The sequence below is a fragment of the Primulina tabacum genome, chromosome 10, assembly GCF_025594145.1.
Source record: "Primulina tabacum isolate GXHZ01 chromosome 10, ASM2559414v2, whole genome shotgun sequence".
Classification (NCBI taxonomy): Eukaryota; Viridiplantae; Streptophyta; class Magnoliopsida; order Lamiales; family Gesneriaceae; genus Primulina; species Primulina tabacum.
In genome coordinates this window covers 6,119,005-6,136,896 of record NC_134559.1, presented here as the reverse complement: position 1 = coordinate 6,136,896, position 17,892 = coordinate 6,119,005, and the positions used below count along the sequence as shown (strand labels likewise).

General features: G+C 33.1%; 2 protein-coding genes across 10 annotated transcripts; one reads left to right on the top strand and one right to left on the bottom strand.

The window, feature by feature from the left end:
• Positions 1–244: 244 nt before the first annotated feature.
• Positions 245–3,569, bottom strand: LOC142505855 (heptahelical transmembrane protein 3-like). Of its 2 annotated transcripts, none has more exons than XM_075618980.1 (4): positions 3,135–3,569; positions 2,956–3,039; positions 2,765–2,837; positions 245–1,094 (listed from the first exon to the last, which is right to left on the bottom strand). In XM_075618980.1, exons 1-4 carry the CDS (start codon positions 3,365–3,367, stop codon positions 432–434), a joined length of 1,053 nt encoding a protein of 350 aa, XP_075475095.1. In that variant the 5' UTR covers positions 3,368–3,569; the 3' UTR covers positions 245–431. The 2 variants fall into 2 exon arrangements, with proteins under 2 accessions (XP_075475095.1, XP_075475094.1); XM_075618979.1 differs by having other exon boundaries at positions 2,947–3,039; positions 3,135–3,560.
• A 5,051-nt stretch (positions 3,570–8,620) lies between these two features.
• Positions 8,621–16,692, top strand: LOC142505266 (uncharacterized). 8 transcript variants are annotated; one of them, XM_075618177.1, is made up of 4 exons: positions 8,621–8,720; positions 9,580–9,692; positions 12,167–13,782; positions 15,847–16,307. In XM_075618177.1, exon 3 carries the CDS (start codon positions 12,282–12,284, stop codon positions 13,731–13,733), a length of 1,452 nt encoding a protein of 483 aa, XP_075474292.1. In that variant the 5' UTR covers positions 8,621–8,720; positions 9,580–9,692; positions 12,167–12,281; the 3' UTR covers positions 13,734–13,782; positions 15,847–16,307. The 8 variants fall into 8 exon arrangements, 5 of the variants coding, with proteins under 5 accessions (XP_075474292.1, XP_075474289.1, XP_075474291.1 ...); XR_012804394.1 differs by lacking the exons at positions 8,621–8,720; positions 9,580–9,692 and adding exons at positions 10,717–10,873; positions 16,332–16,692 and having other exon boundaries at positions 15,847–16,007; XR_012804395.1 differs by lacking the exons at positions 8,621–8,720; positions 9,580–9,692 and adding exons at positions 10,717–10,873; positions 16,588–16,680 and having other exon boundaries at positions 15,847–16,007.
• The last annotated feature ends 1,200 nt before the right edge of the window (positions 16,693–17,892 follow it).

Sequence of the window (17,892 nt, the reverse complement as noted above, 5' to 3'; positions counted from 1 at the left end):
TTTTTAAAATTTAATAATTACATTGTTAAACATACGTGAATGTGAGAGAAATTTTTTTAACCATGTGATTATAAAAATTTAACAATAACATTAATAATTTAATTACATGATTTTAAGATTAAAATTGATTATTAAAACATACTTACATGATCATAATTGATTCAATACAAGATAAATTACTGAAAATGTCACACTTCAATACTTATAGGTGATTTTGTAAATGACAATCCATACGTTTAGTGCATGAACTATACATTAAATTGATCGATCGAATAACTATATTTCTACAATCACCTTTCCACGATCTCAATAAATCATATCACTTACATAATGGATGAATGCATCTACTCTCCAAAGAATATATAAAATTCTGAGCCACAACCAATCAATCCTAAACCATCACATACTATATTAAATCCCTCGGAGAAATCCTAGACATGTAAACCCTGTCTCCAATCCATGATAATGAGCGTGGCGGCGCAGTGAGTAAGCGCCGCAGCGACCACGAAAACATGAAAAATCTGATGGCTGTGGCCTAAAATATCAAATGCACCAGGCATCCATCTTTCTGGTATCCTAGTAACATAAAATACTACCCCCAAACCATACAACATTCCCATAGCTATCTCATATCCGAGCGACGCTACTAACTGCGGATGATCCCAGTGCAACACCACTCCGTGTGTAGCTGGAATCACCCCTGAGAACCCCATGCACAAAAACAGAGCTGCCCTGAAACCCCGATATTCACCATTTGACAGAGACGGGGCGAGAAGCGTTGTGACTACTAGAATACCGATCAACGTAATTGAGGAAAGGTATAAGAAGCGCCAGTAGGGGTGGTCTAAGAAGGTGTAGTATAAGGGGGCGAAGAATGAGCCCACTATCATGAGGGATATTCCTGCATAGTCTAGTCGCCAGAAGAAGTAGTAGAAACGTCGGGAGTGGCAGGAGAAGAGGTGGGAAGTGGTGCTAAAGATTAAACAGACCATTGCTCCACCCAAGAAAACAAACCACGGCCATAAGGGAATGGAGCTTGAATGTTTACTTGCTCCAAAGAGTGGTGATTTTGAAAAGTGTCTTGCATAAGAATCCTGTAGATTGCAAAGAGATATAACAAATTAATGCGTATCAGAACACATGATACACCAAAAACACCAGACTCCCAACAAAGACGAGGTTTGAGTTGGAAAGTGGAGACACCTTGCATAGAAAAAATCCATCACCCAATTGTATCGGAAAAATAAAAAAAGAAAAAAGAACACACGCTATGCATGCTGTGCTAGAAAATATGGATAAAAATCTTCATTCCCCTGACGTGAATTCAAGATCCTGACGTCGCGCGGGTCTTCACCTTTAAAAAGCTAAAAGTTTGTTCACATTATAAGCATGCTATTACAAAGTATTTATGGCATAGGTTGGCTGCCTAGCTGGTGGCCGAATACTTTGAAGAGTTTGAGGTATTGTTTAATCTAAAGGTTCGAATTCCAGATTATAAATCCACATTATTGGGGTAATTAGTGAGGTAATCAATGACAAACAACATAATAATTAAGCTCAAACTAAGAGGTCATGAATTCTCTAGCCACGTAAGAGTTTATTTTGTTAACTTGAAGAGCAGAGTCGACACGGGAATTGGGAATTCGTCCTTTTTCGCAAATAAAAAAATTTATATATCTTTTTTGTATTATATAATGTTGAACAATTTTAAATTAAAAATGTACTCATATCAAAACTATATAGAGAAAAAAAAAGTTTATTGGTTGGTATGGTCAAATTAAAAATTTGCAAAATGATCACTCATTAATTTTGACAATTATAATTGATTTTTCCATTAATTTTTACAAATACGATATTATCTCTATTTTAATATATATCAAATTAATTTAAAAAATATATAAACATAAACACAGTACTACGTCGAATGACTGCTATATACGTGAAGCAACAAAATATCTTGAAAAATGTGAAGTTTTCGTGCTTGCCGATTCTCATTTTTCATTGAAAACACGCTGCAATAATGGGTACTGTACTTTGGCTTTATCTTTAATATATCTTTTTTAAAAAGTATTAAAATAAACAAAAATTTGTGTGAGACGGTCTCACGGATCGTATTTTGTGAGATATATATCTTATTTGGTCATTCATGAAAAATATTACTTTTTATGATAAGAGTATTACTTTTTATTGTGAATATCGGTAGGATCGACTTATCTCACACATAAAGATTCGTGAGACCTCTCACAATAGACTACTCATTGAAATATATCATATTCATTGCTAACGTATTTCGGTTTTACCAAAATGAAATAGTAAAAATATTTTGGGTCATTTAATTTATATTATATCGGAGGTAGGATGAATATTTAAATTTTTTACAATACAATATAGTAAATATAAAATAAAATTTTTTATGAGTGACAGTACAAAAAATATATCGTATAAGATGTAAAAATATAAAAACAAATCGGTAATATTTAATTTATTTAATATAAAAGTTGGAAAACGAAACAATGGAGATAGTACAGCAAAATCATCGTGGAAAGACAGCTGAGCTACGTTCACGGCTAAGAAACACCTAATTCAGTTGCCTGATACACACGGAATTCGTTTTCCTTTTTAATTAATAAAAAATGTTAGAATAAATTGCAATTAGATTTTCAAGAACAGAGGAGATTAATTGTGATGTTAGAAAGAAGAGTACCAAAAACCGAAAGGAGGGAAAGAATTGGACTGAATTGCAAATTGTGAAAGTAACACTGACCGGAAAGAAAGAATTGGAGCTGCTGGATTGGTTCACCGTCGCCGTCTTCTTCAGCCATCCATCATTTCCCTCCCTGTTAGTTATTCCAATTTTCAGTAAAAAAATTTATGGAAAAAGTAAAGATGATCTGAAGAGAGGAAGCTTGAATTGACGAAAATGTGCAACAATTTCAGAAAATCTACCAAGATAACCTCGTCATGAAATTCTCCATGGTCATCTCCTCCGTCAAGCTCACCACCGTTAACCAAGCAAATATGATAAATCCGACCAAATGCCTGGAAGAAAAATTCGATCTCATCCATCGACTTCAATAATTGAATCGAAGATGATTAAGATTAAGAACACGAAACAGAAGCAAAAACCGCCTTACGTCCAAATGTTGAGAGTTTCATTATGCAACGAGAAAACGCTGAGAAGGACGTCTTTCAGAGGCCATTCACATCTGTAATAGTCTCTAATGAATTCATTATCCCTCAGATAGTCCGGCAACGCCTCGTATTTCTCCAGCCTCCGCGGATTCTTCTCCTCGTGACAATCCTCTCCGTTCTCCGCCGCACGAGGCGTCGACAACGCGGAGGCGCATTTTGAACCTCTCCTCCTCATATGATCTTCTATATGTTGTAAATATATATGTACGTGTGTGGTGAAGGATCGTTCGTCGGAAAACGAATCCGGTGGTCTCTATCGGTCACCAGGGAATCACCACCGGGAGCTCCGAAGTGTTTGCTTCCCACCGGCGGTCGTGAATCTGCGCTTAGCATGTAATGGCTCCCATAATTTATACTGATCCCAACAAATGGCGTCTACCGTTTATTTTTATTCCTTTCAAACGAATATGCGTCGGGGCAATTATCCTCTGTGGTCGAGACCACAGTAACTCTCTCTTATCTCTTGACCTTTTTCCCGTTGTACGTTTGACGAAACCGGAAGGGTCAAAGTCAAAATGGAAGCTGAACAATTCGACGACTGCCCATTTTTTTCACTGCAGCGCAGAAATGGTTGGCGTAGAAATTCAACATAGGCGGAAGGGTATTTATGTAAATTAATGTTTTATAAAAATTGGATATGGTATTCAATGGAATATTCCATATATTTATAATTTGTTAGAGGAATAATTCGAAAATGTTAGTATTTCGAAGGAGACTTTCTTTCTTCTCTTTTTTTTTTCTTTTTTTTTTCTTTTTCCATAAGTAGAGGACTAATATTATTTTTAAAATTTATAGTTATATTATCAATCACACGTGTATATCTCGAGAAAAATTTATAACTATGTACTTAAAAAAAAGTAACAATAATTTTGATTATTTAATTACATGATTTTAGGGAGTAATGACTAAAATTGATAGAAAGAACATAATTTCAAAATTATAATTGATTTAAGGTAAAAATTTATGTGAGACGGTCTCACGAATCGTATTTTGTGAGACGGATCTCTTATTTGAGTCATCCATGAAAAAGTACTATTTTTTATACTAAGAGTATACTTTTTTTATTGTGAATATCGATAGGGTTGGCTCGTCTCACAGATAAAGATTCGTGAAACCGTCTCACAAGAAACCTACTCTTGATTTAAATATATACATGACTAAAAATATCACAAAATATTAAAATCTAAAATTGATATTTTTCATTTTACTTTCGTGTGCATAATGTTATTGTCATATTCTTGCTTTTTCTTACTTTTACTTATTTCACGAGTTATCCCGGCAAAATATGTTAGGATATTTATTCTTTTGAAAAATATATGTATGCTAGATTTTATGGATATTTTTCACATGTTGGTTTAATTTTAACATCAAACCAACTTTAATAGTCCTCGGTAGTCGGTAGTTATGTTATTTTTTAATTATCGTGTTCTTAAAAAAATTTGATCGAACATATTTGGATTTTAAACGAAGATGTATAGTAAAATTCATCAAACTTTTAAATCATGGGTAACTTTTATTTATGTGTAATTTTTCTGTTTATTTTATTATGTGTAATTTTTAATTTATGTGCAATTTTTTTTTAAACAATGTGTAATTTTAAATTTTGATTTACTTATTTTGTTTTTTTTAATTTTAAAAACATCATATTTCAACATCATCTCATCACCGTAAAAATATGAGACAAAGTTATTAATACTGACATCAATATATCATGAAATTATAAACTTCATATCTTCTCTTTCATCTCACCATCAAATGTGTCGTGAATATTGAAAACACAATCGAAATGAAATTTTCTTGTTACTGAAGTTTTGACTTTCGAGTATTATGCATGTAAATAACTTGCACGTAAAAAGATAATGCCTGTGATGGGTTGCAACAAACGAGAGGAACCTAAAACGTCTCCATTGATATCAAAACTAAGATTAAAGAATAGTATGATCGGTCTAACTGTCTATTTTGTGGACCGAGAAATTATCGATCCAACCCACTTATTTTTGGTTATGAAACGAGACGATCTCCAATTTTAGCGAGTTGGAAAATAGTCAACTCATCCTACTTATTTTATATGACGAGTCTAACCCATTTTAACATCTCAGATGAGGACTAATCGATACAAGACAAGGTAGATTATCCATTCACGATAAAATATCATGAGATATACGTGTTTTTTTAAATTTGTGTGAACGAAAAGAAATTCGATTATTCCCAAGAATCATGAATAAAAAAATTTCAATTTCAATTTCAATTTCAATTTCAATTTCCGAATAACACCATCACAAGTTAACCAACGGCACGTGGTTCAAGATTTCGTTCACCTAATCGCACCTATATACCTCACATGCGATGTCGCAAGTTGAACAAGGAAATACGAATCAAAGTACAATAAAAATGCCGATTCCTCCATCCTCTTTGGGTTGGTGAGAATACTTTCGGCAAGAAAACTGTTCATCAAACTTTATGGATGAGTATATAACAGGAGTAGGTCTTTTGTGAGATATTCACACGAATCTTTGTCTGTGAGACGGGTCAACCCTATCGATATTCACAATTAAAAGTAACATTTTTTCATGGATGACCCAAATAATAGATCTGTCTCACAAAATACGACCCATGAGACCGTCTCACACAAGTTTTTGTAATATAATATGGCTCGACTGTTATTTCGGGTAATTTTAAAACAAGATGATCAATTTCATAATTTAAATTCAAAATAAAAATACGTTGAGTTTATCGGTTGATCATTTTATATCAAAACATACCAAAAATGATACTCCGAATATATGATAGATCCCCTTCAATACGAGGTACGGGTCTTCATTATAGAAATACATTATAATATTTCAAAAATAAATAAATCTACATTATAGATGTTACTCTAACAACGTATAATTTCAATGAATAATGATCCAACAGGTGGAACAGTTTATGTGAATTGAATTATCATACGACATACAAATCCTATGTCAATTTTTAACTGTTGAACTCAAAAAGATTTAAATAATAACAGTAATAATCCAATCCAAGAGAATTTTATCATGAAAGGTTAATTAATTTTTTTTTAAAAAAAATCTAAAATAAAATATAACACCCTCACCTTCATGGATTCACCCACTATCATTTCCGCAGCCGCCTGGTACCGTCCAACTCGACGGCGGCGACTAGTGCGCATGGTCGTCCGAACACTGTCGTGTCGTGGCTTGGCCAGTCATCGACCATTTTCTTTTTTTAAAAAAAATTGAATGATGGCTCTGATAAAATTTGTCGTAACTTTAGGTTTTCTAAACATAATAGAATATTTAAACAGTCATATCAAATTATCAAAAATAATTCATGTAAAACATATCGAAATCTACGATAGAAAATCTATTTGGATGTAGTCTTCCACAACCAAATCTCCTTAGTTCTTCACGGGATCAATTAAATCTCTCACTTTTGATTCCTATTAGAATATCCTTAATTCTCTTTGAATGGGAAGGAAGGATACTTTTTTGTTTTTTTAGGTTTGGTTTTGGGGACTACAATTCTTCAACATGTCCATTCATGGTTCATTTTCAAAGCAATTACTATAAATGGCACACTTCCATTAGAATCTTATCAAAAACCTCGCTAATATTATATGATTTTTACACATTAAATTTCATACTTTAAATAGAAATATTGAATCGATTTTATAAATCACTTGCTTGACTCAATTGAATTAGATATTATATATAATATAATTGTTATTTAAATATGTAAGCCCATTATAGAAAATAATTGGATTTTTAAATATAAATTTCCAAATTAAAATATAAAATTTCAAGAAACTTTTTAATAGTCCAAGTTGAATATTGGAGAGTCGTATGGTGACTAAGAAGAATGGTCCATTATGTGTGACCAATGCCAGGCCAGAAGCTTCTCAGTTCTGATGGCTTAGGAAGCCATCAAAAAAGAATGCATGTCTAACATCAAGCTTTGTGATTTCATTAGACCAAAAAAAATTTGATAAAAAGGTTCAATTCCATGAATTTGCAATTATACCGGACATGAAACACATATGTTATTTAATTTTCGAATGTTCATGGTAACTATATAACAAATTTACGAACATAGGCGAAATTTGGGTTTCGAAATAATCAGATTTTGTTGAAATGGAAGATTTCAGTAGTGTTGGAATATCATGCAATATTTTTTTCACTTCGAGATGATATGATTTTTGGGTGTATTTAAATTCATCATAATTAACGTAACATTGCCAAATGCAACCACGGGTCTGTGGCTTAAACCGTGGGTGATTTGTGGGCACACCGGTGACCCTACAATTTTAACTTGCATCAGAGACGGAGGCCATGCATGCTAAGGACCAAGGCTGAGAGAAAAAGCAACCCACGTGAATGGTGCAAAGTCCGTGCAGGATGGATCGTGCATGAGTTAAACGAGTAAGAGGAAAGAAAATTCACTGGAGGACTCTGCCATTTTGGATTGAAGAGATTAGTTTCCAAGTTTCAATATGGATTTTCGGATTTTAATCCTCAGATTTTTCTTCTCTTTCTTGAGAAGTTGTCAAGTTTCTAAATATTATTATAGTGATTTATTCTGAACTTTCATTTTTTTACTAATGTGAGATAATGATATCACAATCATTTATCCTTCAGAAGGCACTACACAAAAAAATAGAAGCTAGCGACGGTTTTAACCGTCGCCCAAAGGGTTAGGCGACGGTTTTAGCGATGGTTTGGATGGTCCGTAACCGAAGGTCGCGTCGCCTTCTATCAGCGACGATTTCTCAATGATCCGTTACAAATTAGCGACGATTTTGTTGAAAAATAATGTCGCCAATTTAGTTAAACCGTCGTTTATATTAGCAACGGTCTACATATAAACTGTCGCTCGGTCTACAAAAACCGTCGCCGAATATGGCGATGGACTTAAATATAAACATTGCCAAAGGCGACGGTCAAAAAACCCGTCGCACAAAATGGCGACGGGTTTATTCGAACAGTCGCAATATTAGCGACGGTTTTATGATAACCCGTCGCTAAAATAGCGACGGTTTTTGATAAACTGTCGCTTACTTTAGTAGGCGACGGTTTTATTAAAAAGTAGCGACGATTTATCCTATAACCGTCGCTAATCCAACCGTTTTTTTACAGTGATGTAACTTGTTGTCACTGTCTGAGCATCCATCCACCAATATCGATAATATAGAAGTGGAATCTTTTGAAACGAATGACGTTTTGTCTTCTTTGAAATTGTGTGATTGAGGGAAATTTTCGAAAGTTTATGTAAAACAAAAAAACGAATAGCGCTCGCATTTTCTACTCGTGAAAACACAAAATAGTGATTGAGAGGCTCGTGAATTAATAATTCAAAAAATGTGAGGACTGTTAATTTTGAAAAACATTTTTTATTTTATTTTAAAACATTTTACCTCGTGAGGGAGACTCATTAGACTTTAGGCCGTCCCGACTCGGGCTTCAAACCAGTGTCGCACAGAATACATTTTTTCCTTCACAGTTTCGTCGATCGCATTCCCAGTGGCTGAGGTAAATCCCTAATTGACGATAATTTGTTTTAAATCCTTTTATTTTTTTATGATTTGCCTTTATCAATAGTGATAAATGTCTTCATTCCCTGCTGATTGATGCAAGCAAATGCTCGAACAAATCATGTGACTGTGTATCATGAAAACACACACACATATATTTTTTGGGATTTTTTCATGTATGAGGCTGGATGATTCTGTTCGGTTAATTGATTTTTGATAGAATTGATTAGCTCCTCCACTGCCATTTCATGCGGTTAATGTTCGTTCAATTCATGGGTTGGGTTTTTATTTATTCATTCTTGAATGTGGTTAAATAAATGGCTTTGTGATATTTTTTTTTACCTTATTTGAATTTTTTCTCCATTGCTTCGGCAAAAATTAATGCAAGATGTCCTAAGTCTATGCTAAACGTAGTGAAACTTCACCCAGTATACCCAAAGATACACTGATATGAAGTTATGAACCCAAAGATAAGTCGGTAACAATTTATCTAAAATTCGAAAAACAGAACTCAACGAGAAGGTTTTCATTCGAAATAATAAAAAGAGTTCCTCGCAAAACTAATGACCAAACCTTCAAAAGGAAATAACCCCAAAGATTGAAAAATATCCCAACAGAATATTTTCTTACTCCTTACCTAGCAAAGCTAGACAGCACTCTTAATTACTTTTTTCTCTTTGATCTCTATAAAGTAACATCGCATTCTACATGTCATTCAAATGAGTAGTTGCATGTATATACTTTTATCAATGATCTGACCAACTTATTTTTTCTGATATTATTGTTCTAGAAAAGGTGAAACTGCATCTTTTTGTTTAACTTTTACTCCGAGTAATGGTTTCTTGTAATGTGTTCAGTTGTGGGATGCAGAGTTAGTACTCCAGATCTCATCACATCCATTAGTCCATCGAGTAGTGGCTCTGGGAACTATCTGTGCCATTGAACATCTAGCTGAAGGCTGTAATGCTGGGTAAAAATTTCTTGACTTGCATCCTCATTCATTCTTTTACTCAGTTATCAAGTTATTTCAAGTCATTTATCCTCATTTCTTGAAGCTATTCAAGTTATCAACAATGACATGAATATGATATGAAAATATAAACTTTATATCTTCACCTTCATCTCAATATTAAACGTGTCCTGAATGTTGAAAACACACTAAAAATGAAATTTTCTTGTTAGTAAAATTTTGACTTTCAAGTATTATGCATGCAACTTTGTAATGTGGCGACGGTTCAACGACATCGACGGTTTTGTATAAATAGCGACAGTTTTGTAAATTGTAGCTACATAGCGACCGTTTTTCAGAACATTAGCGACGGTTCTAGAACACCGTCGCTAAATGCCTATATATTCGAGGACTGGATCTTCTACTGTGAGCATCCCACGGCAGGGGAACACAATTTTATTTCCTTTTTTTTTGCTTTTTTATATATTTTAATTAATTCTTTCTTCTTATTGTTTTTCTTTTTGTCCTTTTTTTGTATACATTCTAATTTTTTTAAAGGATTTTCTACTCTCTTTTTACCTTATCAATTTTTACTGTATCATTTTTTCTAGTTATAATTTATACTTATATATTGTATACTAATGTACCAACTTGTTATATATGTCAATATGGAAACAAAAATAAATAATGATATATTTTTGCTCCAAAAATAAATAAATTCGGTAGCCAAAAAATTAGAAAAGAATTGGACAGAAATTTTTATATTCGAATCATCTCCTCCCTTGTTGTAAATTTTTTTAAAAATTAATGGGAATAAAAAAAAGAAAATGGATGAATCGAACATGTGAAGATTTACTCTCAACACAAAGAGAAACAAAATGTCAAAAATAAAAAAAAAGATGGATACAAAAATTCCAAAAATTGAAAATTAAAGAATTATAATATATTAAAAAACTAAAAAAAAATTAAAAATATAAATTGAGAGTGAGTAAAAGAGATGAAAATAAAAAACCCAAAAAAATGAAAAAAATAAAAATATATATAAAAAAGCGTCTTGGGTATAAAACGTTTTACACCCCAGGGGATGCAAACTGCAGGGGATCTATTCCCATATATTCGCCACTTCAAGCTGCGATTTCTTGTCTCGCTTCTATATCGGCGTGTACAAGTCTTCTCCGACGACCCGTCTTCCCGTTTTTGAGGTATTAAACTCGAGATTTCATATTTTGAATCTTATTATATCCTGTTCAGATTACTATTTTTTATATCGTATACATGGTTCGCAATATCGGTATAGTTCCGGCCGTTCCATAACCGGAACTTCAGTGGCCGATACAAATTTCCTACCTGGAAAGGATGGTGCTCTGAAGCTCCGATAATCACTGCGATAACGGTAGAACGGCCGTTATGTAGGAAAGTAACGGATTTTGGCTATAATCGGAGAGGAACGGCCGATTTACGCCATTTTCCTAATTTTTCCCTAATTTTCCGCCATGTATATGTTGGAGAAAGTGTGTGTGGGAGAGAGGAAGAGTTTGGACGTGAGAGAGAGAAATGGAGCCAACGTTTTTCTTTTGGTTTTTTTTCCTTCAATTTTTTATGATTGAAAAACATGATATCAATAATTTTGAAAAGATTAGTGATCAATTAACTACTTGATAAATTTAAAAGTCAATTTTATTTTAAACAAATGATTATATTTTATGTTAACAAATTTTTTAAATAATTCTATTTTATCTTCCAAAGCTTTTACTCAACTAATATTTTTTTAAAAAAACATTGATTTATTCGAAGTTAAAATTGAATGCATCCGTTCATGAAATGTGGGTAAACAAGTTTTGATATCTATACTCCCTATATTATTATATACTATATTATTAAATTTGAGACACTTAGAGTAACTATCTTTTAATGTCATGATCTATTTTAATGTCATCAATTGTAAAAGATTGATTTTAGTCGATGTATTTTAGTTGATGTTAAATAATATGTAACTCTAAAGTAGGCTTTGAAGAAATTTAATTCCAATTTAGGTTAACATATTTACCTCCAATTGAAAAAAAATTCAAACGTTTAATTGACTATAACCCAAAACTTTCTTAATATTATATTTAAATTTTGAGAGGGTTGTGAAAATTTCGATATATAACAAAGATATGCTTTGTGATTCAACAAGGTGTGAATAAAATTTTAAAAAATATATTTACTATCTTGTTTTCATCAAATAATCTATTTAATGATGTTTATTTTGATTTACATATTTATAAATAATTTTTCAAAATTTTCAATTTATATTAATTTTTAAAAAATATCCGCGCCGTGACCGTTCCGTGAAATGTAATGAGAACTGGAACGGTGACTTCCGCGATGGTCTCCGCGACCGCGATTGCGAACATTGTGTATCAATTAATTAATTAAGTGTTGGAAAATGTTTCAGATTTGTAGATTATGATATATAGTTTAATTTGTTTTATTTCATGTATTTATTTTTGTAGGATAAAAAGGATAACGATAGAAATTGGATGTATCGTCGGTTGGAGAATGGATTTCAAACGAATGAATATTGTGTTGGTGTAGAGTCGTTTGAAATATTTGCACTTAGACGCACTCATGAAGCAGAAAACTCCCTTGAAATCAGCAAATGAATATTGTGTTGGTGTAGAGTCGTTTGTAACATTTGCACTTAGACGCACTCATGAAGCAGAAAACTCCCTTGAAATCTCTGTAAGGGAAGCTTTCATCTCTCTTGAACCCAACCTGAGACCCCCTTTTCCTCTAACTATCCCAACTCAAAAAGAGTATGAAAATCTCAATAGAGCAATCCTTTACGGCATTTTATGCGAATCTCACCTAGCTAAAGTTCACATCAAGCACTTACATGGCAAAAGTACTGATGGATATGAGTATTTTACTGGGCTGCTCATCAAGATTGTGAATGAGATGTATGCGAAACTTGTTGATCTTGTGCGGAAACAGTTGCTTTGGGTAACTCGGGAGATGGTTAATGTGGCGGCAGTTGGGTTTGATGGTTTGTTGGTCGCCCTTTTGAGGCAGATTGTTGGTGGGGACTTTGGCGAAGAGAATCTGTGGTTGTGCTTTGAAATGATCTGCCTATTGTCAAGCAAATGGGATTGTTTGTTAAAGGAGGAGCCATTTGTTTTGACTGGTGCTTTGTATGTGTTTCTGCGGTTATTGGCTGATCACTGTAGGGTATTGAATGTTCCAAAAATTGAGGCTTTGAGGCGAATGGAGATTGACTTTTGTGTTAAAATTTTGAGACAGGAGTTTCATTTATGTTTAAACATTGGGAGAGATCTTGTTAGGCTTTTGCAAGATTTAGTTTATGTACCTGACTTTCGAGACATATGGAAAGACTTGCTGTATAATCCAAATGCCTTTAAAGTTGATGGATTTGTAGATATATCACAGACATATAGTGCACGAACTGCAAGCAAGTATTTTTTGCTTAGGATAACTCCAGAAATGGAATCACAGTTAAGGTTTTTGCTGACTAATGTGAAGATTGGAAGTCATAAGCGGCATCAAATTTGGTTTATGAAGAAATTTCTTGCTGTGCCTGAGAGGAAGACAGTAGTCACTGACATTCTGAGATTTATATGTTGTGCTCATCATCCATGTAATGACATAATTCGATCGGATATCATCCCAAGATGGGATGTGATTGGTTGGTTACTGAAGTGTGGCCTGAAGAACTATGTTGAAGCAAATGTGAAGCTTGCGTTGTTCTATGATTGGCTCTTCTTTGATGAAAAGGTGGATAATATCATGAGTCTTGAACCTGCTATTTTGTTGATGGTCCATTCTCTACCTAATTACATTGATGTTACACATTCTCTTCTTGAATTTCTCTTTATATTGTTGGATAATTATGATCTTGAGAGAAAAGAGATTATACTTCGTGGAATATCAACAGCTTTTGATGTGATTGTTAGGAAAGGTGTGGTCCAATCACTTGATGTGTTAACTAGTTGTGATAGGCTTTCTCCATATCTCAAGCAAAGGCTTGGTAAGGTGCTATCAGATTCTCAGGCGCGACATTGAGAGATTTTCACAGTAAATTGTGCCATCACAGGAATCTTGAGCTTGATTGGTAATTATCTTACTCTTTACTATTGATTTACAAATTGTATTGCATTCGTTTAGCTTAATCCAAATTATGTGTGTTATTCTGTTCCATAGTTGGTTCGCTATATATTTACAAATTAATTGGACATGATTCAAGTAAATGATAGATGGAAAATGCATTGTTTTGTAATTAGACGTTAGTATTATGATGATATGCTTAGTTGTGCACCGTTCGTCGTTCCATTCTTGGTTTGAGGTTATTCTCTTCTTTTATATTGTCCCTTTCATTATTTTATTTTGGTGCTTCTGTGGACGCCATATAATGTGACTAGTTGATTTGAGGGCTTAGAATTTGGTTGATGACAACTTTGGTTGCACTCTATATCAGGTATAGCGTGCCCGTACCAACGAATTTTGTTGTGTGAGCAACATTTAGAATGCAAAGTTGTGATGCCAATTTGAATATTGAAATTTGTATTATGAGGTTATCTTATTCCCGATGTCCACTTTCTTCTTATATTAGTTAATCTTAAGCCCAAATCTTATAGAGATTTAAGGATTTTATTTGTGTTTATCTAGACTTTTTATCCCTAATTATGTGCTTAATTGAATTAATAATTGTAGATTTGAATAAAAAGAGAAAAAATGATTAAATTTGGAAATAAAATAAATTTACAAAACTTCAAAAGAAAAAAATATCAAAAGAAAGGAAATAAAATATTCTTATATTTTATTATCTTGATATTGTTGAAGTTTTGGAAGAAAAATCTGTGTATATCTTGATAAAGATGAAGCCTCATCTTTGAAAATAAAATCTACAATTTTATCTGCAATGTTTAAGTTTGAGATGAGCTTAAAAGGAATTGAAGGAGGATGCCCATTTAGAAGGATAAAAGGGAGGCAGAAGAGCACAGAGAGGGGGAGCCGTAACAGCAGAGGAAGAGAGAGGAAATGCAGAACAGAAGGTTACAGTGAAACAGCAACAACGCAGAAGAAGAATTGAAGGGAGGAAGATTGAAGGCAGAAGCATGAGAATTTCTCAACACGCCAAATCACTGAGGAATTCCTTTCATACCTTCTCAACTATGTTTTCTTCGTTAAATTTAAACATGGATTTGCACTTTTGTTTTGAATTTATCGAATAGACTTTTATAGACTAAGGTCATGATAGGGGCCAAAACAAATTATTTTTGATGTTTTGAGTTTGATTCAATTCTATTAGTTATTTTTATTCATTGATTGATGATGTTTATCATGTGTTCTTTTAATCTGGCTAATTAAATTGAATATTTGTTGGTTAATCTAAAACCGGAAGGCGATAGATTAATATTTGCTTCATACATCAATCAACACATGGTTAAATCGACTAGAAATAGTATTCGGTTTCAGTGTGCGATTTTAGGTTGAAAAACTGGAATTTCATAGTGACTTAATGCAGTTGAATTTAATTAACTTCAGTTAGGAATAATTGGACTTTTAGATTTAATTAGATTTATTAATTCGAGAAATCGTTTAATAGATATTTTTGGGAATTTCGGCGTGAATTAAGTAATTAATTTATTGGATTTAAATTTGACACGTGAATTATAAGTTTTTCTTTGGTACCATCGTGCACCTTAGTCGTTTTTAAATAATTTGAATTTTCGTCTAAATTAATAATTTGGATTATTTTTGCTTTAGTTAATTTATTTAAATTGTTTAAATTAGTTTCAATTAATTTATCTCATCTCACTTGAATTTGATTAGCCTAAATTAGGAAAAACAATTCATAATCTAGTATTTAAACATCGATATTTGTGGGTACAATAACCGGACTATCATTCAATTACTATTACTTGATCTAGTCCGCTTGCTAGATTTATTTCTAATCGAAATTGTCGGACAGTGAGAAAATAATAGTGATGAAAGCAGATGGTTTCCGGTGAAATTGGTTTACTCAGTGGTTGGTGGTTCATCTGCCTCAAAGATGTGGCATGCCATACTCACATGCATAAGATTTTCGTTTATGATGCTGATGAGTACAAATTATATTTTCGTTCTATAAATTTTTGTTTTTTAATGTTATATTTGTACGTATTTGGCTAAATAGATGGGACCTTGAAAACGTGCCAAAGGAGTTGGGATGAAAGCACAGCGTGCAGAAAACTTTTGACCAAACACACAACGGGTGGGCACAACGGTGACCCTTCAACATCAACCTGCAAACGCAGCCCGTGCTAAAGACCAGTGCTGATAGGAAAAGCAACCTAAGTGAGTCGTGCAAAGTCCATGGATGGATCGTGCATGAATTAAACGATTAGGAGGAAAGGATTTCTCCGAGGACTCTGCCATCTTTGATTAAGACGGGTCTATCACTCCATTATCCTATCAATCATCCTTACAGATATAAACTTTTAGGATAGCTTATAGTAATAGATACAAATTGTGGTGACTGTGTTTATGTGTTATTGATGCATGACTTATTTCTGTTCCAAATCTTGATTGGAAGGGACTCTCAATTTTTTATGTATTTTGTTTTTCATCACATTAAGCATGCCAGTAGGTCTAATTAAAATATCTGTTTACTGTTTTAAGGTTAAGATTGTATATCATTGAAATGAGTTTCAGGACGAGGCTTGAAATATCCTATTGAATTTCTATACAAGAGACTGAATAGTCCAGTGACTTGTGGTCATTTGTATTCTACTTGTATAGCACAAGGAGGAAGTTATTTTATAATGACTTCTGAAAATTATACTTCAACCATTTTCCATCATTCCCATCCCATCAATCATTTTGGGATCTACTTTAATCGAAATTTCTCATCCGAAGTATCTGCATCCGAACACAGGAATCTCGTAAAGCAGTTGAGGGAGAAAATAAGCGCTCCCATTAAGGATGTCAAATCTGCTCTTGTTACTTGCAACTGGGATATCGGCAAGTTCTCGAATTTTCTTCTCAACTTCTAATATTGGATTTTCGAATCTGAGGTTATTGCCTTAATAATGATCTGTGTTGGATTATTACAGAAGCTGCGCAGAAGGATTTGCGAAAAAGAGGGGTTGTTCTTGCATCAAAAAAATCTGCTCGAAATGCTTCTGAAGGTTTTCGGTGCACACCGGGTAAACTCTCGACTAACACGATAGCATGTAAGTCATGTTAGTCGGTAAATTGCGTTGGACAAAGACTGTACGACCGGCTCGTTCAAGAAAATATTGAAGAAAATTGAAATCTTGATCATTAGTTTAACACAAATACTTATCTACTCTACCAATTCATAGATACTCATATAAACATGTGTAAGAAATATGACACATATTAAAAGAGGCGTGGCGTGTAGGAATTGGCGACGGCCAAGAAACCTACCATTTTTGACGAACATGCAGCCTCAACTTTAGAAATTGAGACGTGCACACACCTCTTCCTTTGACAATAAGGCTCATGCAATAGCTCATCGATGGAATGAGATGCCTATAAATAGCAGCGATTGAGGTCCCTAAGCACACACCTCATAAGAAATATACACCATCTACAGAGAGCTGTGAAGTACTTAGAAGACTTCAATCGAAAGGAAAACAGAGAAATTAAAAAATTTCAATGGCCGGAGGTAACACTCGATTTATTTCCGCATATTGTTTATCATTTTCATATATACGTGCAGAAACATGATTTTTAGAAAAAATTCAAACATTTGGTATCAGGCCGTGATACCTCTGCCTTGAAAATTTGTTTTTCTTTTTCTGAAATTTGCGTAAGAAACTTACCCCTTTGTCGTTGAAAGTTTTCAAATTGTAGACAATCACGTGAAGAAATAATAAATGGCCTCCAGTACATTATGAAAATGATAATGCATTATTTGATTATTATTATTATTTAAAATAATAATAAAAAAATTAATGTTATATATATATGTTGGCTTTCGAAGGTAACCCACAATTAAAGACAAAATTGAAGACTCTGTCTTCAATTATTTGGTCAATTATTTAATTTTTAAATTATTTATTATTATTATTTTAATAATAATAAAATAATTTTAATTCGGGAATTAACTTCTCAAGGTTCAACTTTTGAAATTTTCAATTCAAATTAATTTTGCATGTTATATCAAATATTATAGATATTTATTTATGGACACACAAATTTAATATTATGTTTG